This window comes from Ovis canadensis, chromosome 14 (genome assembly GCF_042477335.2).
Source record: "Ovis canadensis isolate MfBH-ARS-UI-01 breed Bighorn chromosome 14, ARS-UI_OviCan_v2, whole genome shotgun sequence".
Taxonomy (NCBI): domain Eukaryota; kingdom Metazoa; phylum Chordata; class Mammalia; order Artiodactyla; family Bovidae; genus Ovis; species Ovis canadensis.
The window spans coordinates 52,146,158-52,172,238 of record NC_091258.1 but is presented as its reverse complement, the minus strand read 5'-3'; the positions used below and the strand labels follow the sequence as shown (position 1 = coordinate 52,172,238).

General features: G+C 49.9%; 2 protein-coding genes across 9 annotated transcripts; one reads left to right on the top strand and one right to left on the bottom strand.

Annotated features, from left to right (window-relative positions):
- Positions 1-534: 534 nt before the first annotated feature.
- Positions 535-7,959, bottom strand: TXNL4B (thioredoxin like 4B). Of its 8 annotated transcripts, none has more exons than XM_069550275.1 (6): positions 7,600-7,826; positions 5,224-5,412; positions 4,513-4,681; positions 3,563-3,892; positions 3,000-3,151; positions 535-2,127 (listed from the first exon to the last, which is right to left on the bottom strand). In XM_069550275.1, exons 4-6 carry the CDS (start codon positions 3,629-3,631, stop codon positions 1,962-1,964), a joined length of 387 nt encoding a protein of 128 aa, XP_069406376.1. In that variant the 5' UTR covers positions 3,632-3,892; positions 4,513-4,681; positions 5,224-5,412; positions 7,600-7,826; the 3' UTR covers positions 535-1,961. The 8 variants fall into 8 exon arrangements, with proteins under 8 accessions (XP_069406376.1, XP_069406378.1, XP_069406374.1 ...); XM_069550277.1 differs by having other exon boundaries at positions 5,224-5,262; positions 7,600-7,823; XM_069550273.1 differs by lacking the exon at positions 3,563-3,892 and having other exon boundaries at positions 5,224-5,353; positions 7,600-7,944.
- Positions 7,901-25,724, top strand: DHX38 (DEAH-box helicase 38). The gene is made up of 27 exons (XM_069550257.1): positions 7,901-8,283; positions 10,327-10,667; positions 11,028-11,215; positions 11,907-12,011; positions 12,573-12,720; positions 12,824-12,942; positions 13,060-13,136; positions 13,586-13,741; positions 14,276-14,437; positions 14,606-14,713; positions 15,054-15,166; positions 16,820-16,957; positions 17,293-17,479; positions 17,624-17,809; positions 18,145-18,285; positions 18,623-18,733; positions 18,824-18,940; positions 19,125-19,232; positions 19,621-19,733; positions 20,503-20,711; positions 20,799-20,953; positions 21,366-21,521; positions 21,621-21,755; positions 21,952-22,077; positions 22,587-22,682; positions 24,037-24,158; positions 25,238-25,724. Exons 2-27 carry the CDS (start codon positions 10,345-10,347, stop codon positions 25,320-25,322), a joined length of 3,684 nt encoding a protein of 1,227 aa, XP_069406358.1. The 5' UTR covers positions 7,901-8,283; positions 10,327-10,344; the 3' UTR covers positions 25,323-25,724.
- The last annotated feature ends 357 nt before the right edge of the window (positions 25,725-26,081 follow it).

Below are 26,081 nucleotides of genomic sequence, written 5' to 3'. Positions count from 1 at the left end.
TAAGGAGGAAAACAAAATTTTCGGTATTTTCTCACTTTCCTTATCTCCTCTACCTTCCTCCCTGGCAGCACCTCCTGCCCACCTGCCTCCCCCTCGGGTTTCAGTGACACTGAACTCTGTGGAGCCCTCTCAACACGCGGGCTGTCTCCAGCCCCGGGCCTGCCTCCCCCCAGTTCCCCCTAATGCCCTCCCCCTTCTCCATAAGTACCTCCTACTCTCCTTTAAGGCTCAGGAACTGTCTCTTCTAAGAAGCTTTCTTTCCATCCAGGAGTCATTTGTTTTGTGTAGTATCTGGCATAGGATGGGGGCATACAGTATGTAATTAATAAACACTTGTGGAAGGGAGAGCAACTATGATGGGAACAAAAACACAAACGTGGACTTCAGAGAAACATCACCAAAAAGCTCTCAGGAGGAAAGACAACACGAGAATCTTATGCATGAAAGTGCTGAGTTTTTGCTGTTATCTGAGCACTTCTCACATCTCAAATGCTGTGTAATTTAGGCTGTGAGGGACAGAAAATCCAACTAAAGTGACACGTGGTAAAGACATTTTATTCTTTCACAGAACTCTGAAGGGAGGCAGGTCTAGAGTCCACTTGGGAGCTTGATATTGTCATCAGGGACCCAGGCTCTTTTCATCATTCTTTTCAGCATGCTCATTTTTCATCCCAGGGCTGGATGCCTCATGGTCCTAAGATGGCTGCTGTGGTTCCATGCATCACGATTACCAACGTAAGCAGGAAGTGGGGGCCAGGAGACAATGGAGGTGGTGGTGAAAGGATTTTGTTGTCTCATTTCTGAAGTGGCGCCCTCCTTTTTCAATGAAGGCCACCCAGGTGCCCAGCAACCTTCCTTCTCTGCCAGGTTTGTCACAGAAGACTTGGAAAGGAAGCACCCGGCAAAGGGGGACAGTTGTGCAGTGACGGTGCTGCCCTGCCTGCAGGCCAACAGCTGCCAAGCGGGCCGTGTGCTGTCTGGTGCTGCCATCTGGTTCTGCATACGTTCTTATTCTAGAAAGTCAGTGCTATTAGCTCCATGAGAAGAGGAGGAACCTGCCCAAGTGGTGAAGGTTGTGCCAGGGGGCCCTGGGAGAGCTGGAATTCTTCACAGAGTTATTAAAACAGGCAAATCCTATATAGATGATACTTCTGTTTAGCAGTTCTGAGATCTCTTTCCAGTCTTGAGTCCCTGAAGTACAGTTTTCTCCTCAGAAAGAGACGGAGCTCCAGGAGAGATTGGCTCCTACTGACTAAGGGTACTTAATTTTTTTGTTTAGCTTAAATTTGGTGCTGGACAGTAAAGGAAGTTCAAGTTCTCACCTCTGGGGCAATTTAATAACATAAAAGCTGGTAAAATGAACAAACCAAGATATCTTTAAAATTCTGAGCCAGAAAGTCTTGCAGATAAAACAAACTTGGCCACTATCAGTAGAGAATGCTTTATTCCAGGAGAACCTGGGATAGTAGGTGAGCATGAGATAAATACATGCGTGGAGGGAAGGCGAGGCTGAGGATGAAGGAAGGGGTGGGTATGTACACATAGGGTAGAAAACAAGTGTTTTTGCTCTTATGTGAACTGATTTTCTAGTTTACTCAATGTATCAAATAAATACAGTTGAATCAAACTATCCTAGCCAAATTTAGAAGGATTCTGTATTATCTTAAAGAATAAAGAAAAGCACAATATACAGAGAAATTAAAACACCCACACTGGGGAAATTGACCATGGCTGGCTTCACCTCTCTGAGGTCTGCAGGGCGTAGACACTTGGGCATCCCCAAATGTCCCAGCACCAGTGTGGTCTTCTGCTTGGCGGCCGGTACTTTCTGTTGAGGTCAAACCTCTTATTCTCTGGGACGCTGACCATGTTTCTGAAGGACCCCAGGAAAACCGCGCAGCTGGAGTAAGGTACTGTTTCAAGATGAGCCTTTCTCTTCAACTCTGATGGCAGCAAAAGCACTAAATGTCTTGATAGAGGAGGTCGTATTTGGGAATATTCTTGGGATCAATAGGACTTTGCACAATAAGTTTCCCCCTCATTGCTCCTCGATAAATTACTTCAATCAAATCTATGAAGTCTTGTTTGGTTTTGAAACTTCCCACAAACTTAGTGTGATCTGGAGACCTAAATAGCGTAGGAGAGAAACAACCTCGCTCAGAACTTCTCAAAAGTACTTGTAAGGCCTTCAGGATAAACAAACAGCAGCTCTCTCACTTTCTTCTGGTCAGGGAGCCCTTAGACACAAAGCCTGACACTGACTTTCCATTTTTGGTTACAGGGCCCATTTGATACACAACTAAAACCAGTGCCGTGGGCTGCTGAGAGAGCATGAAGCCCTACTACGTGGCCCATTTAAAGTCATTATAGCATTTGTTACAATATTGCTTCTGTTTTGTTTTGGCTTTCTGGCCTCCAGGCATATGACGTCTTAGCTCCCCGACAAGGGACCACACCCAAACCCCCTGGTTTGAAAGGTGAAGTTCTAACCACTGGACCATCACGGAAGTCCCTCATCTTACTTATTTTTGACAGACCCTGAGAAAGAAGCACTTCAATATTCTCTAACTGAAAACAGACAGAACGCGTGGTAAGGGAAATGCATGTCTTAATTTGCTGAAGAATCACTTCTTTCACAGATGCAGCCAATGAGTATCAAGAGTTTAAGAGCAATGGCCCAATTTGTTTGAAATAAAACTCCTGGGAAAATTTGACAAAAGCTGTTCTATATTTTCTGCAGTGATGGATGGTGAGTGCTTCACAAACTGTACTAGTCTCTCAGATTTAAGTAGTAAACTGGAAACACTCTCATTTTGTACCAAAGTTACACACACACACACACACAGACACACACACAAATTAGAGACTTCATCAACTGGGGAAACAGTACCAACATAAGACACACAAAGCCCCCATCACATCCAAGTGGGTGAGCTACTGAAACTGACTGGAGCAAAGAACTTTAGAGACTATAGTAACTTCACGCCAATCTAACTTACCCATAATCCACTTTCATATGCTGCCCGTTGAAGAAAAACACAGTAGATGGAATATAACTGATGTCAAAATAGTGTGTATAAACTGGGGTTTGGTCCACATCTACTAGATAGATAGCAGCCATTTTACTTAAGTCGGAAGAGGTCTTAGAAAGCTGCAGAGGAAGAGAGAGGTGTGGGTTACAACTTCAGGGCTGTTAACACTTCCTTTGTGAACCTTTTTACTCTAAGAATTTTCTGTGTGAGAAAAATTCCTGGACCAAGAATCTAGCCTCTTGGGAGTTCCACGTTAAGAGACAGTGTAACCTTATTCAGAGTCTGAATCACTGTTGGCAGGGTAATGAGAAGGCCCTGAGCAAACTGGGTGAATATATTTCTTCTTTTTTTCTTCTATTTTTGATTAAAATATGTGTTTTTAAACTTTTCATGGATTTATAAAATCCATACTCGCTTAAATAAAAAAGTAAATTCAGAAATATGTGCTACAGATACTGGAATTCCCCCAAATCTCCTTGTTTCCAATCTCACCCATAAATGAGAGTTATGACGAAACATCAGACCCTTACGTGGCACTTGCTGTGTGCTAAGTGTTCTAAGTGCTTTACACTTGTTGGCTCCTTTAATCCATACAACATTTCTAGGAGGTATGCACAGCTACAGGCACCATTTCACAGACGAGAAGACTGAGCCACGAGGAGGTAATGAGCCCCCGGTCACACAGCTGTAAGCAGTAAGGCTGGGCTCTGAACTCGGACGGCCTGGCTTCAGAGTCTACACTCTGCGATATTCCACACCCTCACAGTTGAGGGTAAAATGCTCTGGCCGCCTTCCCACCAGCTGAATGCATTACACCCTCATTGTTGATCAGTCATGGGGTTTCTTACACTGGATCCACACTGTGGGTAGCAGCAACAGAAAACGTGGGTGAGGCCTTAGTCCTGGGTAAGTCAGAGACCAGGATAAGCTTATTCTGTCCTGTACTCCCCTCTCAACTCATCAGACTGTAAAGATGTGCTGTGAAATCATAGATTACCATCAGGCACACACTGGAAGAGGCACCCCAGAAAAGCATATTTGCAGGCAAAGAAAACAAAGTTCAGATCCCAGCTCTGCAACTTAGTGGTTCTGGGCCCATGGGAAGTCACCTGACCTCCCTGGCATGCATCTCCTCTCTTGGGAATACTAATTATCCCCCTGTGGGGAGCACTGAATAAGACAATGTTCATAGACTCTAGTTTGTAACTAGACTGTAGTCTAGTCTAACTAGACTCTAGACTCTTCCACCACTTGTTGGTGAAACTGAGCTTCGGCAGCTGCTAGTGGGGAAGGACATCTAGGGCGGATTCCACACAATCACAGACTAGGGGGTTCGACTCAGGAAGGCGCATGATCAGCTCTTGGAAGTGTGCTAACAGTTGAACAGCTATACACCTGGACCCTGCCTGCTCATGCACTCTGCAGATGCTGGAGTAAGAACATATAGGTTTTCAATAAAAATCTTAAAAAATTCACTTACTATGTCGTCTAGTTGCAGACAGACCGGATCCTCGTCTCTCCCAAACCTGAGAACCAGCACTTTCTCTGCAGTACTTTTTATTGCTTGGTCTACTGCCTTTTTGCTACTCAGTTTGGGTAACAGGAAGCTCATGTTGAAATAATCCGATTATCAGTCCTCACTGTTGGTCCTGAAAGTTGCAATGTTTAAAGACAGATTAAGTGCACGAGCCCTAATTTTGAAACACTGTTCATTTTTGGAGTAGGTAACATATATATTTTTCCCTCCTAGATGAAAAAGTTTCATACAACATAGTAACAAAAAAGTAAAAGGAATGCACAAACAGGTGGCATATAAGTCCACCAGTTATAAAGAAACAACACAGAGAGGTATACTGTAATAATATTTCCCCCTCCCCTCAGAGGACTTGGTTGCCAGCACCCTGGGGTAGTTACCAGGCAACAACTTTCATTAGTTTCTCAGAAAAGTTTGTTATGCATTCAAAGAAAATACAAAGATGTTTTTTCCCCTTGTCACTCAAAAGATAGTGTATTCTATCAGTCGGTTCCAGCGGGAAAGAGATGCCATCTTCAAATTTGGTCATTTGAAGACTTTCATTGAGGCAGGGCATAGCAAAGAACAGGGAATAGTGAAGAACCCTCAGCTAGGAGGCCAGGACGGGGTGCTGTTCTCACCCCCAGGCCCGGAGGAGCCACAGGAGGGAGTACTTACCAGAACTGTGTGGCCAACGCTGATGGGTGGACAGGGCCGCTGTAAAGGGGGTCAGCCTGCAGTGAGGGGAGGCAGCCACTCTCCCCTGCCCTCTGATGCTAACACTAACGCCTCCACTGACTGACTCCAGCTGGAACAAAGAGGGCAGGGGAGCCGCAGAGGCGAACAAGCCTCCTGACACAGAGCAGTCTAGAGAGAAGAGGGGGTCTGGAGGGGTAAACGACAGGTGTCCAGCACACATACTTTACCCACTCTTCTGCACTTCACCTCACGTGTGAATATCTTCCCACTGCTCTATGCAGAAAACTCACACGTTTCTTGTCACAGTGCCATACTACTTCATGCATGCTCCATTCCTTTTGTACAGTCTTTTATTGACAGACATTTATATTATCATGAGTTCTAGTTTAAAGATTCTTGGTGTATGTCTTATTGAGAGTACCTCATTACATGCAAACAGATCAACTAAGAGGGCGTAAAAACCAAACACACACAAAACAAATAGCAAAACACTGAGACAGAAGGGGATTCTCATTTTCAGGTTCACAGTTACCTTTTTAGCTACAAAAACAAGGACCAGAATCCATGCCATCAAATTTCTAGTCCCGTATTCCTTTTACTACAATGGAAGTGAAAGTGAAAGTTGCTCAGCTGTGTCACACTTTTTGCGACCCCATGGACTAGTCCATGGAATTCTCCAGGCCAGAATACTGGAGTGGGTAACCTTTCCCTTGTCCAGGGGATCATCCCAACCCAGGAATGGATCCCAGGTCTTCCACACTGCTGGCGATTCTTTACCAGGGCCACAAGGGAAGCCCAACTTATTTACTACAATAAGTCCTATTTTTATGATCAAGAATACTCTTTGATCAAGGAGCTCTATTTCTGATCCACAAGAGACTCCATTGAGATACTTGATATTTTGAATTCAGTCCCAGGGGACTGAATGCTATGAAAAGGGACGATTTCATTCTCTCTTTTTCAGTGGCAAGTCACATTTTAAGATAAAATTCATATAGGATAGGAGATTGTCCCAGTAATAGGTCATACTTTAAATAGGAAAGAAGATTGCCAAAAGGGGCTTTCGTCAAATAGGAGTGGCAGAACAAATTACTGTTGAAAGGGAAAGTCAGAGAAGATGGATTTGTCCCACCACTAGAAATCAAATGACCAGCAACTTCTGTATTGTTAAGAGAGGAGGAAGCAGTCAACAGGGAGTGTGGAGGTAAGCATGTGAGAGAGTGGGACTGGATAAAAGTTGGAAGGGGGAGAGGGAAATTTCTCTTTAGGCATGGGGAGAGACCATGCCTAACAAAATGTCCACAGCAAAGAATACCAATAGAGAACTGACAAAAGAGGAGGTAAAAATGGACAGATATATTTGGAAAGTTAAGCTTTACCTGTAAGCAAAGGAAAGCAAATTAAAAGATATATCTTTAAAAGTCATTCATTTGGCAAAGATTAAAAAAAAAAACAGCAAGAGTGTGAGTGAACTGGCAGGCATTTAATACCTGATGGAAGGTAGAGAAATGAAACTTTTCTAGAAAAGAAATCTGAAATACTCTTCGACCAACAATTCCACTTCTGAGAATCCCTAGTAAATAAATAGACATGTGCACAAAGATTTGTGTACCATTTATAAGTGTGGAAAACTGGAAAAAACCTAAACAGTCATCAGTAATGGACAGAGGGAATAAATGATAGTATAGCCCAGTGATGTACTAGCACAGTATCATTATATACTGGGTTAGAGACGAATAATTGAAAAACCCTCACGATAAAGAAAAATTTTTTTTATAAAACTGTAGTATATAAAGTGTGCTCCCACTTTTGTACAAAAACCTAACTACAATGCATAAATAAATATTCACATAGAAAAATAAATAAAAATGAAAATGCCAGGGCTTCCCTGATAGTTCAGTTGGTAAAGACTCCGCCTGCAATGCAGGAGACCCCAGTTCGATTCCTGGGTTGGGAAGATCCTCTGGAGAAGGGATAAGTTACCCATTCCAGTATTCTTGGCTTCCCTGGTGGCTCAGCTAGTAAAGAATCCGCCTGCAGTGCAGGAGACCTGGGTTTCATCCCTGGGTTGGGAAGATCCCTTGGAGAAGGGAAAGGCTAACCACTCCAGTATTCTGGCCTGGAGAATTCCACGGACTGTAGGGTCCATGGGGTCACAAAGAGTCGGACACGACTAAGCGACTTTCACTTTCAACTCCGTCAGAGATTATCTCTGCGTGTGAACAGACGAGTGATTTTTACTTACACTGTAGGCGCGCGTCTTTATTTCCCCCAAATATCCGACATATATATTTTTAATGACGCCTGTGGTTGGGCTACTTCTGGCCCACAACTACTGGGGAAAACGATACTTACTTTAATTGTACACGTCACCTCCTTCTCTTCCACTTCAGGGTTGTGGACAACCCCGACCCTTTCTCGAAAAAGCCTACTCAGAAGGCTTTTTTTCCCCTGCCCCAACCGTGGCGGCGACCCCAATTCAAAGTAACCTGGAGCCGTTGCCTAGCAACCCTCTGCCGACCACCAGAGCTGACGGAAACTGAAAAAGAAAACGCCCAGGCGCAGTGATGAACGCGCGTTCCGCTCTCAATAACCCAATCAGCAGAAGAAGCTATTCTAGTCACGCCCACCTACCCTGCTCTGACCGGAAGCCCTAGGGTCACCCCCGCCCTCATTAAACCTGACAGGTCTCTTTGCTTCTCCCTCCCACGCCCCACTTACAGGCGGGGCCTCGCCTCTTACACTAAGCATGATTGGTCGCCAGGGGACTCGGAAGTGACTGTGATCAGAGCCCCAGAGAAAGACAGTCTAGTCTCGCATGCGCGGTCGCGTTCTGTGTCGCACCGGGAACAGGCGTTTTCTGGGCTGCTCTCGATGGTATCCTTGGATGGATAGAAGGAGCCGCGTAAAGTATTATGGGACAATAATGGCCGCTTTCATGTAGTTGATTTTGGCTCTCACAGCGGTCTGAGCGAGGAGTTGGCGGCGCCAGCGCCCCAGAATCCCGGACAGCAGGTTCCGAGAGTCAGGCTTGGTGAGGTGAGTGTCCCTTTTTCCTTTCCGACCTTTTCTTCGCCAGTCTTGGCAGCTCCAAGAGGCGAATCTCGGCCTTTCGCTCAAGTTCGGGCCCGGGCTTGTAAAGTCTTGTCCCTGTCATCTAACTTGCCTTACTCACTGTAGGAATGCTGCGCGGGTTCTGCCGGCCCCGGCCTTTCTCCTTGATCATGTAAGATCGTGCACACTAACGCGGCCTCCCAGAGGTCCAGGGATGCTGCCGGGAGTCACCCCGCCCACGTCCTTAGACCTTCTCGTTAGCCCACTCCCAGAGAGACACCGAGCCCAGAAGGGCTCTTTTCGTTTTCTTTTTGTCTGTCACAGTGGTATCTCTTCCAGGCGATATCTTTTAATAAAATGTCAACTCCAAAAAGATCGGGATTTTTGTTTTGGTCTCTTATCTCTAATGCCCAGAACAAGCGATTGGCTCACTGAAGGCGCTCGGTAATTGTTGAATGAATGTATACAGTTTCTTTCTTCATTATTTTTCTTGTGCCTCTGTGGCTTCTTTGCCACTAATCCTTTTTCAGAAGACAACATTTAAACTTCTTGTTTTTCTCAGCCACTAGTTGTCCTGTTTGTCAGATTCTTTTTCCTGTGCTGCTTGGCACCTTTCTTTGCTGTCTCTAGAGATTTCTGGCTCCCTGTTTCCTTTAATCAGTTTAAAATTATTTATTCCTCAGATGTTTATTTTGCTAGGCACCGGGCAATGCAGTCAACAAGACAAAGTTCTCCTGCATAAAAGGACGTTCTAGGGGTATATTTTCTAGTTCAGACATCTGAGCAGAGCATGTATATCTTACCTTCCCGCGAAGATTCCCTCCCATGAGTACAAATGTCACTAAAAGTTAGCTTTTCCATTTCTCTTCTCTGTGTTGGCATTTTCCAAAATGCAGCTCTTGTTTCTGTGTCCAGTCTGTTTGGCTATATTGTGTGTTCAGTCTGTTAGGCTATATTTTTCTATAGAAATGTGCATGTTAATTAGAGCTGCGTAAAGCATTTTGGCTTCTGGTGGTTCTCTTGATAGTTCTTTGCTTTAATGACTTGTTGGAATGAGGGAAATTATTCAAGCACAAAATGGGTTATGTTTATAAGCAGATGGTGTGTAGTGGGAGGTAAAGAGGAATTTGTTATGAGCTGAGTGCCAGGAAATCTTACAGTCACCTAAATACTTTTCAGAAACACCATTTCCTAGCCTGGTGATTCTCATCCAATTTTTTTTGGTGAACTTGAATTGTTAAACAGATTTCGACTGCTGTGAGGTAATTCTTCTCTACAAAACAAAACTGGCCCAGAAAACTCATTTAAGAATGGATCACGTGGATGGTAGCCTTATATGTCAGCAACTGTACTGTATCTGTAGTTTAAAGGAGTAGAGAGTAGGAAGAACTTGGGTAAAAAATGGTGAGGAACCCAATCAGTACCCGAGAGCACAGCAAATGAAATAATGTAACAATGACGTCTATGTAACTGTGGTTACAGAGTGAGTGCTTTCACATATACTTTTCTTGTTTGATACTCACAGTAACTTCATGGATTTAAGAGAGCAAAAAGTACTTCCATTTTTCAGGTATAGAAATTATGCCTAACCAAAGATTAAGATTAATATCTATTTGCTTATGATCATATAGGTAGAAAATGTTGAGAGGGTTCTAACTGAGATTTCTGACTTCAGATCTAGTGTTTCCCCTACACTCCCTTTATAGATGCCATCCTGCTCTAGTAAGTGCTCCTTAGTGAGGTCTGTTCTTGTCTGAATGATACCCTCTTGGATCTTGGGGTGTGTATGTGTATGTGTTTATCTATTTCTGATGTGTGTTGGGTGGAAATAGAAAGATCTTTTAAGATTAAGACTGTCAATGAGTTGATGGAAGTCTTGCGAAGAGGTAACTAAAGGAATTCAGGTCTTGAGAGGGAGGTCAGCCCCCCCACCCCTGATATTCATATATTCACAGTTATTTTGGGATGTAGTGGAGCCAAGTCTTTCCCTTCTTACGTCTGATAGCAAGTGGTTTGTTTTCCTTGCAGGGGATCCTGGAGCCTGTCATGGAGGACAGCAGCGAGGATGCCTCACTCCATCGGTTGGAAGGCACTGACGTGGACTCTCAGGTTGGCGGCCTTATTTTTAAGACCAAAAGTGCAGCTAGTGAGCAGCATGTCTTCAAGGCCCCTGCACCCCGCCCTTCATTGCTGGGACTGGACTTGTTGGCTTCCCTGAAGAGGAAGGAGAGAGAGGAGAAGGATGATGGCGAGGACAAGAAGAAGTCCAGAATCTCTTCATACAAGGACTGGGAAGAGAGCAAGGATGACCAGAGGGACGCTGAGGCAGAAGACAGTGACCAGGCTGGCCGAAGTGGCCGAAAAGACAGGTAAAAGCCTTTGGGTGGATTGCCCGGGAGGGAATGAAAATAGAGGCCAGAAAATAATGTCTCATGTTTATCTCTCAGTTTTCTTACTGGATATTTAGGGCTTAATTTTTACTAGGATTCTATAACATTGAGGCTAGGTAGGAATTGGTATTTTTTTTTTCAGATTTGGGGCAATTGTCAAAAGCAACTGAAGAGTAGGTGATGTGGGGTTAGAAGTGCTTACGGCTGTTGCCATATGCAAGCCTGCCGTACCAGGGAGATAAAGTGGAAGAGGCCAGGTTGCTTGTCTGGCATGGCCACAGGTTTGGGGCAGGTTTTTCTTCTCTGGCTGAGTCCTTCACCAGCTGCCCTCTGTTGCAGGCATTATCGATCAGCCCGGGTGGAGACTCCATCCCATCCTGGTGGTGTGAGCGAAGAGTTTTGGGAACGCAGTCGGCAGAGAGAGCGGGAGCGGCGGGAGCATGGCGTCTATGCCTCGTCCAAAGACGAAAAGGATCGGAAGAAGGAGAGGTCACGGGATCGAGACTGTGACCGCAAGAGAGACAGAGGTAAACTGCTCAGCAGAGTTCCTAGGGCCTGCTAGGCACCCGAAGTAACACGCCGGCCTTTTTGCTGTCCTGGGAGTCTTTGTAATGCCTGTTAATCAGGGAGATCCATTTTCATGTCAGCCTGGTGGTATTGGGTATTTGACCCTGTTGGTATTGGGACAAGCGGGCACAAGTGGGCAGTCTAAGAAAAGAACTGTTACTTGCAGCATAGCTACTCTGCTTGAGTGTGTGGTTCTTTGCGCTTTATCTTGAAAGCTTGTGCTAAAGGTGATAGTGGGTAATGTGTTTGAGAAACTGGTTGACAGTAGTGTTGGTGAGAGGGAAAGGACAGTGCTGTGCAGCACAGCTAGACATAAGGTCCAGCGCTGGCCTTTCTTGGTAATAGTTGAGGTCTGTAGCTTGTAAACTTGTAACTACTAAATAGTTATTCAGGATAGACTTGTAACTATTCTTTTTTGAATTCTTGTAGGAAAATAACTGTTACTGTGAGTTTGAAACTTTGTAGCCAGTAACTAATCTTTGCCCTTTGAAAGAATGGGGATATGTGAGATTCAGGAGCCCCTGGATCGCATTAGAGCAGTGAGGTTGCTCCTGTGAGTGAGTGGGGAGGCCTGTCCTTTCTCTTGGGTGAAGATGGGTGGAAATTAGGACAGGCACCTGTTTTCTAAGCTCTGCTGGTGACTCCTGACAGATGAGCGGGACAGAAGCAGGCACAGCAGCAGATCAGAGCGAGATGGAGGGTCAGATCGCAGCAGCAGAAGAAACGAACCCGAGAGCCCCCGACACCGGCCTAAAGGTAGTCTGAGCTTGCTTATGGTGGTTTGTGAGAGCCATGTATATGAGGGGCAGGGTGAGTGACTCCCATCCTCAGTGGAACTGGGTTGGAATTCCTGATTCCACCATAAATGACTTGGAATACTTGGTTGATTCAGTTGGGAAGGCCATGGACTTCTTTGGAAACTGATATGCTCCCTTAATGCGACTTGCCCATTTGCTGAGTGGCCAGTTTTCCAAATGGTAGGAAAGAATAGGGAGCTGGGGGTGGGGAGTAGGGGGAGTGAGAATGAGGTGGGGGCAGAAGAAGGGTTGATTATAAAGAAATACGTATATTCAATGGAGATATGTTTGCAGAGACAAATTGGATATTCCTTAAAGTGTTCTTATAAACACAGATGAAAAATGGACCTCTTCAAATTCAGATATCTTTAAAAGCTGTCAAACCCATCATATCCATTGCAAACAGGTATAAAGTTTATGAGTAGAAGAAAGAAATGTGGTGAACTGGTTTTCCCCTAATGGCTCTAGCGCCATGTCTGAGTTAAAGTAGATGCTGAGCTTCATGTCTGTTGTGGCCCAGATGCTGCCACCCCTTCACGGTCTACCTGGGAGGAAGAGGACAGTGGCTACGGCTCCTCGAGGCGCTCACAGTGGGAATCGCCCTCACCAACGCCTTCCTATCGGGATTCCGAGCGGAGTCATCGGCCGTCCAGTCGAGACAGGGACAGGTGATGTTCTGTGCTTGTGACTGGGGCTGGGCGGGCGGATGGTGGCTGGGAACATGTCTCAGCTTAGTGATTGTTTAGTGAGGCTGGCTTTACTGTTTCCCAGGTCTGTGAGGAGCAGGTACTCAGATGACACCCCTCTGCCAACCCCATCCTACAAATACAACGAGTGGGCTGATGACAGAAGACACCTGGGGTCCACCCCACGTCTGTCCAGGGGCCGAGGTAAGACGGGGTGAAAGTGGGAGGATGGGACGCTCCTCCTGGGGTGGCTGGTCTGCGTGAGGCCACGGGGGACAAGCTGGGGCCTTGCACACCGACCTGCCGTGTGTTCTCCTGCAGGGAGACGTGAGGATGGTGAAGAAGGAATTTCATTTGACACAGAAGAGGAACGGCAGCAGTGGGAGGATGACCAGAGGGTAAGAAATACATCTCTGAGCGACTGAATGAGAGGTGGTGGCCATCTTTCAGTAAGCCGGTGACAGGTGTCAGAGTACAGGGGCCACGATGACACGCTGGTGAATCCGGACAGTCTCGGGAAGGCTGAGCTACGTTCAGTCCTGAAGCCCTGGAGTCCTTTTCCAGGCGTAGGCTCCCCGGTGAAACTTCTCACCAGGTGCAGATCAGACCTAACTTCTGCGTGCTGGCGCCACTGTGTGGTAAACCTAAGAAGTGCCGTCATGGTGGCCTGGGCTGCAAACCGTGCTTCTTTCTCCTGTAGGCAGCTGGCCCCCCAGCAGGGTGGCCTCTCCTGAGTTGTCGACTGCACCAGTGACTTCTTGCCAAGCATCTCCTCCCCTTCTGTCCCTGTCTTGCACATACACTCACTCTATTCCCTGTTCTCACGGCTCTGTCTCTTGCGCTACAGCAAGCCGACCGGGATTGGTACATGATGGATGAGGGGTATGATGAGTTCCACAACCCCCTGGCCTACTCCTCCGAGGACTATGTGAGGAGGCGGGAGCAGCACCTGCACAAACAGAAGCAGAAGCGCATTTCGGCTCAGCGGAGACAGATCAATGAGGTGAGGCTGCCCGCGCGAGGCGGAGCAGACCCTGCCGGCGTAGTGGCAGGTTGCAGCCCGGCTGACAGCACAGCTCTTCTCCCCATGGCTGAAGTTCCAGAAGGATCGATACTCCTGGAAGCGGAGGGGTGGGCGGGGAACTTTTCAGTAGGTTGGAAAAAAAGGAAAAAAAAAAACCCCAAATCCCAGCTTTGCTCTTTGGCAGTGCTTCCTGGAGGGAGCTGCTGATGGGAGCTGAGAGGGTGGGCTTGGCTCTGTGTCCTCTGTGTCTCTGAGTGGGGCTGGGGGATGGCCACTCTGTACGTTCATGTAGAGGTTCTGGTTTAGACATAAAAGGTGGCTTCTGGGAAAATACGCTTCAAGTGATTTGGGATCAGGGCCTCTGCCATCACAAGGAGCTGCAGGGTCCAGAGACTGATGACATCCCCACGGCCCTTCTCTTGGGATCTGCTGCGTGGCCTCGCCTGGGCCCTTTGAGGATGACCTCGCGTGGCTGCAGTCTGAACGTGGCCTCCTCCTGTTGTGTCCTCTCAGGACAACGAGCGCTGGGAGACCAACCGCATGCTCACCAGCGGGGTGGTGCACCGGCTGGAGGTGGACGAGGACTTCGAGGAGGACAGCGCGGCCAAGGTGCACCTCATGGTGCACAACCTGGTCCCTCCCTTTCTGGACGGGCGCATCGTCTTCACCAAGCAGGTGGGGTCCTCTGTAGTCAGAGAGGGGAGCCCCGAAGTGGGGGAAGACGGTGGGGGGGGGGAGGAGGTGGAGGGGTGGCAGCCTTCCGTTGACCGTTACGAAGTGGACTTTCGTGTGGAGTTTGAACGATCAGCATGGAATTTCTGCTTTTTCCTCAACCTCCTGCAGCCGGAGCCTGTGATTCCAGTCAAGGACGCCACTTCAGACTTAGCCATTATTGCTCGGAAAGGCAGTCAAACAGTGCGGAAACACAGGGAGCAGAAGGAACGCAAAAAGGTTGGTTTCTGCTCATCTGGGGCCCGAGGGTCTCTGTTTTTTTTTTGGTCTTCTTTTTAGGGATCATGTGTCTCGCAGGTAGGGCTCCTTCGGCAGTTAGAGGAAACTCACAGGGCGAGCGTCAGCCCCTGGGGGAGGGCACTGTGTTCCTCTTGCAGGGCTGAGTTAGGATGGTGCGGGGCTACGGGCTCGGGAACTGCGTGGGGAAGGTGGGAGGCGGGCCTGGCTCGGTGCCGCCGCTGGCTGTGGGAACTTACTGCTGCTGGAGGAAGCCCGTTGTCAGACGGAATTGATTTTCCATCACGGGATGGAGCAGACTGACTTTCCATGTCTTTTTCAGGCTCAACACAAACACTGGGAATTGGCTGGAACCAAACTGGGAGATATAATGGGCGTCAAAAAAGAAGAAGAGCCGGATAAATCTCTGACCGAGGATGGGAAAGTGGACTACAGGTAGGAGTCTCGCGGCAGCTGGCACCCCTGAAGATGGGCTTCAAGGGGATCGGCATGACTTGTCACTCACTAATACGAGCATGACGTCACTTGGGAGTCTGTGGTTCCTTCCTCCTGGTCTGTCTTCACCTTTCTCGGATAATATCCCAGCTGCCTCCGCTGCCACTGTCGGCACTTACTCTGTGCCGAGCAGCACCACACGCCTCACAGATACTTGGTCGTTGGATTCTCGTGGCAGTCCTGTGGGACAGGTGTAATCTTTCCCATTTTTCATATGAGGATGATGCAGCCCAGGGAGGTTAAGTAACTTGTTTGAGGTTACCCAGCTGGTAAATGGTGGAGTGAGGGTCCCACCCAGACAGTCTAGCTAAGGAGCCTGTGCTCTTAGTTGCTTTGCTAGAGAGCCTTTTTGATGTTTGGGGTGGGAACATGTGCTTTGCCCTCTTAGATTTTAGTTCAGGTATTGAGTTTGAAAAGACCCTGATGCTGGGAAAGATTGAGGGCAGGAGGAGAAGGGGACAACAGAGGATGAGATGGTTGGATGGCATCACCAACACAATGGACATGGGTTTGGGTGGACTCTGGGAGTTGGTGATGAACAGGGAGGCCTGGCATGTTGTGGTTCATGGGGTCACAAAGAGTTGGACACAACTGAGCGACTGAATTGAACTGAAGGAAGAAACTTTTTAACAGAGGTTTGAAAATAGAAAGGGTTGTCCTCTCAGCTAGAGCTTCCCCGTTCATAGAGGTGTTTAAGCCAGTGTTGGATGACCACTTGTTGCGCTTGCCTCATCATGTAGGTGGTTGAACTCAGATGTCCCTTCTGAAGCTCATCCTTTGAACACTCTGAAGTCCTTCCAGACTGTTGTCTCAGTTAATAATTCTCTGTACCACTGTGGGAAATGAGAAGCTGGTGCTGTTGATCAGCCTTGTTAGTCTCTAGTTACTTTAATCCTGTCGGTATAGAGTTTCAGCTGACCAGGCGTGACTGGGGCATTAGAAACAGGAAACTCACAGGGCACAGCCTTGATCTGATGGAGGAAAAGTCTCCTGGGGAAGGGGAGGGTGGAGACTGAAGATTGACACAGGTAAGGTGGGACTGGGACGTCTTTGCTGTGCGGCCTGGGGGTGTACATGTGTAGGACACTTCAGTGCTTTTAGTGGAAGATGTCTGTAAACATCAAGTAGGGCTGTTCTCACAGTTCTTTGAAGCTAAAGCCTTACAGACTCTGCTGTCCTGCTGAGAGGTGGGAGGGAGTCTGACCTTGGTCATGACTGTTACCACGACTCCTCCTTCCAGCCCTTTAAGTGTGGTGCTGAGATTGCCCAAGGTTGTTCTGTGTGAGGTATGGCCTGTGCACTTCCAGGGCAGAGGATTTTCACACTTGCTGATCTGCAGCTCTTCTGAGCCGTCTGCGGGTGTCTGTCTCAAGTATGTTGAGCAGGTTTTGGATGATGGGTGCTTAGACAGGAGTGTGGTCCCTTAGGCCAGAGGAGATGAGCAGCAGCTGGCAGTCCTCGCATCGCAAAGATCCACTGCATGTTAGGAGCAGTTCTTGCTTCGGGGCACAGGAAGCAGGGCAGTAGCCCAGTCAGCAGGGAAGATGCGGGAGACCAGGCAGGGCACTTAGGCCGCGTGTGGTGTGTTTTCAGGACAGAGCAGAAGTTTGCCGACCACATGAAAAAGAAGAGCGAGGCCAGCAGCGAGTTTGCCAAGAAGAAGTCGATTCTGGAGCAGAGGCAGTACCTGCCCATCTTTGCCGTGCAGCAGGAACTCCTCACGATCATCAGGTGACTCCCCAGCCCGGGGATGGGACCCCAGTAGTGGGTCAGCTGTCCTGTGCGTGCTCTGTGGCTTTTTTTCTTTGGGGTATGACATTCGGTGGAGAAGGGAAAGGCTTTTTTTTCCCCCTCTCCTGAGTGCCCCAGGCTACTCTGCTTGAAACAAGCAACATGGCCTCATGAAACAGTGTGGCATGTGTTTCAACGTTACTGTCTTTTAGACTTTTCAGGGGATTTCAGTATGAGACTGTTTTCCCAGGGAAATCCTCCTTGGATCACTGCAGGTGGGGCTAGAGGTGGCCTTCCACTCGTGCTGATTCACCAGTCTCTTCTCCCCCTTGCAGAGACAACAGCATCGTGATCGTGGTTGGGGAGACAGGGAGTGGAAAGACCACGCAGCTGACCCAGTACTTGCATGAAGACGGCTACACGGACTATGGGATGATCGGATGCACCCAGCCCCGCCGTGTGGCCGCCATGTCGGTGGCCAAGAGAGTCAGTGAAGAGATGGGGGGAAACCTCGGTGAGGAGGTGAGTGGGCCCGAGGGCTGAGCTGTGTTCTTCAGAACCTGTGGCCTCTGTCACTTGACCTGATCTGCTGAGGCCTAGACCCAGCTCGGGGTGTGCAGCAGTGCGCGGGTGCCCAGAGCCCCTGAGCATTTCTCTGGCCTCCAGGTGGGTTATGCCATCCGCTTCGAAGACTGCACTTCAGAAAGCACCTTGATCAAGTACATGACTGATGGCATCCTGCTGAGAGAGTCCCTGCGGGAAGCGGACCTGGATCACTACAGCGCCATCATCATGGACGAGGCCCACGAGCGCTCCCTCAACACTGACGTGCTCTTTGGGCTGCTCCGGGAGGTGCGGGTCCAGGCCTCTGTGCCTGTGGGGCTGGGAGTCAGTGACCAGACGCCTGGGGTCTAGCCCGGGGAAGCTTGGGGGATCTCTGACAGGCCAGAGTTGCCCCGAGGCCTCTGGCTGCCCAGCGGTGGTTCACTCCGTTCTAGCTCAGCTGAGTGACTCGTGGTTCTCCTGGCTGTGGGTCCGTGATTCAGCCTTTAGGACTGTTACAAATCTAACGAGCCCCCGTCAGCTTGGGCTTCTGTTTCACTTGGTAGTGATGCTGGTGAGACTGGAGGGCAGAAGCCAAGGGTTCTGAACCCGTGGGGAAGCCTCTGAATGACTTCTTCTCTTAGGTGGTGGCTCGGCGCTCAGACCTGAAGCTCATTGTCACATCAGCCACCATGGACGCAGAGAAATTTGCCTCCTTTTTTGGGAACGTCCCCATCTTCCACATCCCTGGACGTACCTTCCCTGTGGACATTCTCTTCAGCAAGGTACCAAGGCCCTTTTTTCCTTAACTGATCCCGACATCAGATGAAGAGGCGGGTAGGGGGCGTGGGATGGGGTACTGAGTAGGGAAAGGTTTTGAGGGCACCGTGGGAGCTCACGGCTTTTGGGCTTGGAAGCAAAAGACTGTACTCTGGAGACATTTGGTTTGATTGTTTCTTTGGGGTGGAGGCTTGGGACCCAGGGAGGGCCATAAGGCCCATCTGCATGTGCACGACCCCAAGAGTCTGCCCAGCTCTGGCCCCAGACCAAGGACTGGGCCACTGGTTCCCAGAGGGGGCCTGGCCCATATGTCCTTTGACGGTGCCCCTGGCTGGCTTGCAGACCCCGCAGGAAGACTATGTGGAGGCCGCGGTGAAGCAGTCCCTCCAGGTACATCTGTCGGGGGCCCCCGGGGACATCCTCATCTTCATGCCTGGCCAAGAGGACATTGAGGTGCGTGCCTCGGTCGCGACCTTGGTGAGCGGGTGGGTCCTTGGTGAGGATCAGGGGCCCTGGCATCTGACAAATTCTCTCTGCCCTCAGGTGACCTCAGATCAGATCGTGGAGCATCTGGAAGAACTGGAGAACGCTCCCGCCTTGGCCGTGCTGCCCATCTACTCCCAGCTGCCCTCTGACCTCCAGGCCAAGATCTTCCAGAAGGTGAGACTGCAAGAGTGTCTGGTTTGGGTCTCCAACTTGGGAACCTCCCAGACTACCCCCAGGAGGGCAAGTGGGAGAAGGTGTTACTTCCCTGGCACGGGTGGGGTGTGCTCTTCTCTTTGTGGGGTCTCTCCTACCTGCCAGCCTATAGCCTTCCCTCCCTGCATGTCCTGTCTGACTCCAGGCTCCGGATGGTGTCCGGAAGTGTATTGTCGCCACTAACATTGCTGAGACCTCCCTGACCGTCGACGGCATCATGTTTGTTATTGATTCCGGTTATTGTAAGTTAAAGGTAAGAGGAGACACAGGCACCAGGGCTCTGGACCTTCATGCACGCTCACCCGGCCTAGGAGGTGGGAAGGCAGGACCTGGGTCCTCAGACCTTGAACAATGGTTGCTTGTGGAAGTGGAGGTGGTGGTTTGAGTACTGATTTTGCCATGTTTCTGGTTCATCCAATCCTTGTGATAATGCAGGGTGGACAGCTTGCCTTGATAAAGGTTGTGGAGCTGGTGATGAGGGGAAATTCCTTGAGGTTCCTGACTCCAGAAGATGGCTGCCTGCATCACTGAAACATTTCACTCTGTAGCACGTAGCAGCCAAGGGTTTTCTCTGTCTCAAGGCTGCCTCCCGTTTATCCTCTCGCTGCGTCCTTAATCAGGTCTTTTCTGCCCTCTCCTAGGTCTTCAACCCCCGGATTGGCATGGATGCTCTGCAGATCTACCCCATCAGCCAGGCCAATGCCAACCAGCGGTCGGGACGAGCTGGCAGGACGGGCCCAGGTCAGTGTTTCAGGTAGGAGCGCTGCGCTTGCCTGCTTTCCAGGGTGGGAGCCCAGGCAGGGGCGGGCAGGATTGGCCTTTGCTCCTGCAGAGGGGTGATCCCTGAGGCTGGGGACCAGTGGTGGGGCTGCCACTTGTTGATTCTCTCGTCACATGCCGCTGAGTGGAAGAAGTCACCTTCCCAGGCAGTCTTGAGGTCCAAGTGGCCTTGTGTTTGAGGAGGACCTATGTTGAAGGTCCCTGCAGTGGATGACCAGTGTTACAGTGTGCCCCTCCTTAGAGGATAAATGTGAACCAATTATATCACTGGTTCTTTTTTTTACTTCTGTAATTATTCTCTCTTTTTTTGTTCTGATTTAAAAATAATAGAAATTCAGAAAATGCAGAAAAATATAAAGAAATTATAACCTAGCCATAATTCTAGTCCCAGGCTCAATGGTTCCAAAAATGAAACAATTATATAAGAGACTCCAGCAGAAGAGTGAATTGGCACGACTGAGTTTTAAATAGGTGGAGATTTGTGATCGTAAGAGACAAGTGGAGTTGGAAGAAATGAGATCTTCTCCTCCGTACCTGTGGCTCTTGTCAGCACTGGCTGCTCCGGCTGCACGAGCCCACGGTGCTGGTGGGCTCACCTAGGCAGCTGGGCACGTTCTAGGGACTCAGCTGGGCAGCCTGTGGTGGCAGGTGTGGCAGCACTGTGGAAGTGGAGGTGGTGGTTTGAGTGCTGATTTTGCCATGTTCCTGCGTCCATGGTGGCTGATGGGTCTTCTCTCTGGCAGACTCTACACCCAGAGTGCCTACAAGAACGAGCTCCTGACTACCACGGTGCCCGAGATCCAGCGGACCAACCTGGCCAACGTGGTGCTGCTGCTCAAGTCCCTGGGGGTGCAGGACCTGCTGCAGTTCCACTTCATGGACCCACCCCCGGAGGACAACATGCTCAACTCCATGTACCAGCTCTGGATCCTTGGGGCCCTGGACAACACAGGTGCTGGGCAGGGCTCTGTGGGCTCTGGGGCCTGGGCCCCCCATCTTACAGCAGCCTGCCTGCTGACTGTCTGGGGCTCCCTCTCAGGTGGTCTGACCTCGACGGGAAGGCTGATGGTGGAGTTCCCGCTGGACCCAGCCCTGTCCAAGATGCTCATCGTGTCCTGTGACATGGGCTGCAGCTCCGAGATCCTGCTCATCGTCTCCATGCTCTCGGTCCCAGCCATCTTCTACAGGCCCAAGGTGGGAGGCGCTGCCCGGCTCCTGTCCTGCCAGGGGTCTTGGGAGTGTATGGGTTGGAGGGAGGTTGAGAGAGGGGAGAGGGTCCCCTGTTGTGAAGATAAAATGGAGGGGGTGGAACCGCAGTCTCCGAAGAAGGATTTTACTGGGTTACGTTAAGCAGGTTGGGGTGGGGGAAGGGGTTGGCTGGATCCATGGCTCTCAGGGAGTATTTGGCGTTCCTTTTTTTGCATCCTTTTTTTCTAGGATGGTTGTGCCTGAGCCTTTGCATCTTAGAATAAATATTTTGCTATAAATGAATTTTGTTTTTGCTATATTGTCTGGCACCACATCGATGTGTTTTAAGTTGGGGGGCAGGTAGGTGACAGCCTGAGACAGCTCTTTCAGTGGCCTGGACTAGCCTTTCCCTTCCCAGGGCCGAGAGGAGGAGAGCGATCAAATCCGGGAAAAGTTCGCAGTCCCTGAGAGTGACCACCTGAGCTACCTGAACGTGTACCTGCAGTGGAAGAACAACAATTACTCCACCATCTGGTGTAACGATCATTTCATCCATGCCAAGGCCATGCGGAAGGTGAGTCTGTGGCCCGGATAAGCAGGATGTTGGGAGGTGGGGTGGGTTGTGGGGGAAGGATGGGGTGCTCCATCACTGACCACCTGCGTCCCGCTCCAGGTCCGGGAGGTGCGGGCTCAGCTCAAGGACATCATGGTGCAGCAGCGGATGAGCCTGGCCTCTTGTGGCACTGACTGGGACATCGTCAGGAAGTGCATCTGTGCTGCCTATTTCCACCAGGCAGCCAAGCTCAAGGTGAGCCCGATGGAGCTGTGGCCCCTTCCTGGCCTGACACTTTGTCCGAGCGCAGAGTTCTCCTTTCTCACTGTACAGTCCTGCAGATCTGGGCTTCCCTGGGAAGCTGCTGTCAAGGCAGCATTGGAGGGGTGGGGGAGCTGCCCAGACGTGCAGTGTTTTGCTGAGGCAGCCACCTGTTGGGTCTCCTCCCTAGGGAATCGGGGAGTATGTGAACATCCGGACAGGCATGCCCTGCCACCTGCACCCTACCAGCTCCCTCTTCGGAATGGGCTACACCCCAGACTACATTGTGTATCATGAGTTGGTCATGACCACCAAGGTGAGTATTTTCCAAGGTAGCTGCCATGATGTCAGCCCGCTTGGCTGGGCCAGGCCTTTGTAACCGTTTGCTGCCTTCTGGGATGAGCTTTGAGCTTGGGGAACTTGGGGCCACAGGTGCTGCTTTGAGGGGAATTGAGGTTGGTTTCCAGTGGGAGGTTTGGGGAAGTTAATTGACCTGCAGGTTCCGGTGGCCTGTTATGGCAGCTGGATTGTTTCCTGCTTGCTGCCTGGGACACGCAGCCCCTTTGGGTGTTGTTAGAAGGGTTTTCTGAGGGGCTGGGCTTGTTCTGTGGGACACTGGAGGGCTTTCTCACAAGCATGGAGGATTTTGGATGGGAGAAGGGATTAGAATGCCAGTGTCTGTGGATTTTCCTTGCCTTTCTCAGCCTGGCAAGGCTGGGGGTAGGGCCCTGCCTGTGAGGATCCTAGTTATGGAACTGCTCTGGGAGGGACAGCTCAAAGCAGTGGTCTGTCCGTGACCCTCGCCTGGTGGCCCTTCTGCTACAGGAGTACATGCAGTGTGTGACTGCCGTGGACGGAGAGTGGCTGGCAGAGCTGGGCCCCATGTTCTACAGTGTGAAACAGGCTGGGAAGTCTCGGCAGGTAAGGGTCCTGTGCTTTCCTGTGGTGGGTCTGTTTGCCTCTGGGATCCATTTTTCCCCCTTAGCTTGGTATTAAAGACACGTCATCATCTGGCTTCCCCTTACTTCTCTGTCAGACATAAGAGCTATGATCCAGGCAGGCTGGTCTGTCTCACTTCTCCCACCCACTCCATTTGCTTGGTCTGCTGAGTCTTGAAAAACAAAACAACCAAAAAAAAACAAACAAACCCCTTGTTGTTGAAAAGTCCAAATATCTGTGAAAGTGGACCAAAACAGTATAAGGAGTCACAGATTCCTCACCTAGCCTCTGTAATTGTCAACATTCTTCTCAACCTCGTTTCTCTTATTCCCACCCTGCTCCATACACAGTGATCTTTTTTCTGGAATATTTTAAAGCATATTTCAGACATTGTGGTTTTTCACTCAAATACTTGAATAAGTATCTCTAACAAGACTTTAAAAATTAAAACATAATCTCTGCACCAATAACACTCAACAAAAGTAATCCTTAATGTCACCAAAGTCTCCAGTTCTTAGTCATATTTCCCTTTTTATTTCAAAGATAATTTTTTATAATTGCTTTGCTTGAATTAGGATCCAGACATTGGAATTTGTCATTATATATATTAAGTCTTTTATTCGAGAACAAGCTCTGCCCCCTCTCATTTTTATAGCATTGATTTACTGGGAAAACAGGTTGGTCATTTTGTAGAATGTTCCACATAGTTTTGGCTAATTGGTTCCTCAGAATGTTTACCTTGTGCCTCTGTCCCATGTGTTTTCTGTAAACTAGTCATTAATCTAAAGTCTTGGTTAGATTCAGGTTCAGCTCTTTGGAGCAGGAATGCATAATGCCTGTGTTGCTGTGAACCTCCTTTTAGGTTCTGTCAGGAGGCACATATTGTCTCTGGCCCCCCCTTTTGATGACACTAAGGGTGCTCAGTGGTTCCACTTGATCCCTCCTGACAGTCTCAGTGTCCACTGGTGGCCGCCACCTGGATCCATTATTTAGGGTTGCATAAGATCATAGACATTTGCTTTCCGTGTCCATCCTCTCCACTCAGATATTGCGCCCTTCCTCTTTCCCGTATGTCCTGGCATGGCTGTGAACTTGCTAGGAGCATGTAAGCACTTACCAGGCTGAAAGAGGGCTGAGGCATGATAGGGTTAGGACTCAGTCCTCCAAGCTGCGTCTTGGCTCAGTGAGAAGAGCAGCCTCGGCCCTGGTGGTGTGTGGCCCTGTCTCTGGGAGCTGGTGCAGTCTACACCGTGCCTGGCTGGCAGCAGAGGGGTGGGTACAGGCCAGGCCTCCCACTGCTGGTCCCCAGTGACCCCAGTACCTCTCCCTGCTCTAGGAGAACCGCCGACGGGCCAAAGAGGAAGCGTCCGCCATGGAGGAGGAGATGGCACTGGCTGAGGAGCAGCTGCGGGCCCGGCGGCAGGAGCAGGAAAAGCGCAGCCCGCTGGGCAGCGTCAGGTGAGCGCGGCCTCAGGACCTGGGCTGGGAGGGAGCCCGCTGGCTGGACCTGCCAGGCCCCGAGTGAGGCCGTGATTTAAGAGAAGTTAAACATGCAGAGGTCACTTGGTGACAGGTTGACTGTGGTCACATGGAGGAATTCCGGATACACTTTCAAGGGGTGGTGATCTGGCTGCAACTCCTGGCATTGTTAAGTTGTGGTGGGGCCTGAGGTGGGCTGGAGCGCAGAGTGGGTCTCACAGCCTCACCAGCGAGCAAGGGCTTGGGCATCATGGTGGAGAGGTGAGGTGGGGAGATTCGTGGGCCTCTCTGTCTGCCTTGGTGTCTGGAGTTGGGTCAGACACCACGGGTAAAGGGCATAGTCCTGGCAAGACCACCCTCAGAGCCTCAGTCACCACCTACAAGGTGGGGTTACCCAGGGTCACCCTCATTTCTCACCAACTTGTTACAAATTTGGGGATCCCCACTGTGGTGCCCAAGGCCAAGGGAAATTCCAAGGGTCTAGAGATAACCTCCAGGATGTGGGGACAAAGCCCCGCCTCAGCTAGAGTGGCGGCCTGCTGAGGCAGAAGGGAGACCTCCTCCAAGGCTCACCTGTTGTTGTTGAGTCGCTCAGTCGTGTCTGACTCTTTGCGACCCCATGGACTGTAGCCCGCCAGGCCCCTCTGTCCATGGGATTCTCCAGACACAGATACTGGACTGGGTTGCCATTTCCTTCTCCAGGGGATCTTCCCCACCCAGGGATCAAACCTGAGTCTCCTGAATTGCAGGCAGATTCTTTACTGCTGAGCCACCAGGGAAGCCCATAGCTCACCTAGGGGGTATGAAAGGATTTATTAGTAAAGCCATCTCACAGCATGCCTCAGTGGATATAAGAAAAAAGGCCCACCTCATTCTGCTCCCAATCACAGATAGGGAAGGCAAGGGGAGTGGAAGTATGTTAGGGGAGAAGACCCTGTAGCCCCAGAGCCTGCTCACACATAGTTAGAAACAGCCGGGTTTCAGACTCCTCATTCTGCTGTGTGTCCTAGTCAAAGTGAGCTGCAGTGCGATTCCTAATTCCTCTTCTGTGTCTCCAGGTCTACGAAGATCTACACTCCTGGTCGGAAGGAGCAGGGGGAACCCATGACCCCCCGCCGCACACCAGCCCGCTTTGGGCTCTGAGCCAAGGCTGTCCCTGCAGGGGAGGGGAGCCAGGTGTTGAGTCCCGAGCCCCGGCCTATCAACAAACCCTCTCAACCTAGGCCACTTTGATAAAATACCTGCACACAGCTTTCATCTGTGTGCATCATGGCCCTGGGGGCCCCTGCTGAGGCCAGGCTCTGCCACGGAGGAGGCTGAAGCTCGTTGGTGTGTGCGCGGGGCCGCAGAGCGGCTGCCAGGACCACAAGAAGTGGCCGGACCCACCGAATACAAATACACTGTCCCAGGACACTTGGTGTATCAATGACATGGCTGTGACTATGTTTTTTTAAAAAGTTCTTGTGTAAAACAGCACAGTAAGACCTAGAAGGAATTATAATTTGGTTATAATTCAGGATTTGGAAATAAATTTATTGTTTGTAATATGTCATTGTATTTCTGATGGTTCCCTCCCTGTCATGGCCCTGAGTCACACCCTCACTGGAGAGCAGGCAAGCCCCGGCGTGACTTTCCTAGACGGCGCCTCCTAGGGTCTGAGCTTGCCCTTGTGTCTGTTCTTCAGGCAGTGCCTGCAGGGGCTGGTGGGGCGGGACTCAGATGACAGGGAAGGCGGACGGCTTGGGGTACCAGCACCAGGTGGGTCAGGCTCTCAGGTTGCCTGGCTGCCCCTAAGGCTGGTGAGCAAGGCTGGCCCTGATGGCCAGGCATGGGAGGAAGGCGAGCAGCCGCCCACCCTCTGTCCCCCATGGTTGGATTGGCTGCCCTATTGCTTAAAATGGT

Excerpts from the sequence above, each read along its gene's own strand:
- TXNL4B (XM_069550270.1), bottom strand. The coding sequence starts at position 4,644 with ATGAGCTTCCTGTTACCCAAACTGAGTAGCAAAAAGGCAGTAGACCAA. Across the intron at positions 3,152-4,512 it reads GTCTGCAACTAGACGACATA|CTTTCTAAGACCTCTTCCGA; the intron begins GTAAGTGAATTT and ends CTTCCTCTGCAG. Across the intron at positions 2,128-2,999 it reads CATATGAAAGTGGATTATGG|GTCTCCAGATCACACTAAGT; the intron begins GTAAGTTAGATT and ends TACGCTATTTAG.
- DHX38 (XM_069550257.1), top strand. The coding sequence starts at position 10,345 with ATGGAGGACAGCAGCGAGGATGCCTCACTCCATCGGTTGGAAGGCACT. Across the intron at positions 21,756-21,951 it reads ACCAGGCAGCCAAGCTCAAG|GGAATCGGGGAGTATGTGAA; the intron begins GTGAGCCCGATG and ends TCTCCTCCCTAG. Across the intron at positions 22,078-22,586 it reads AGTTGGTCATGACCACCAAG|GAGTACATGCAGTGTGTGAC; the intron begins GTGAGTATTTTC and ends CTTCTGCTACAG.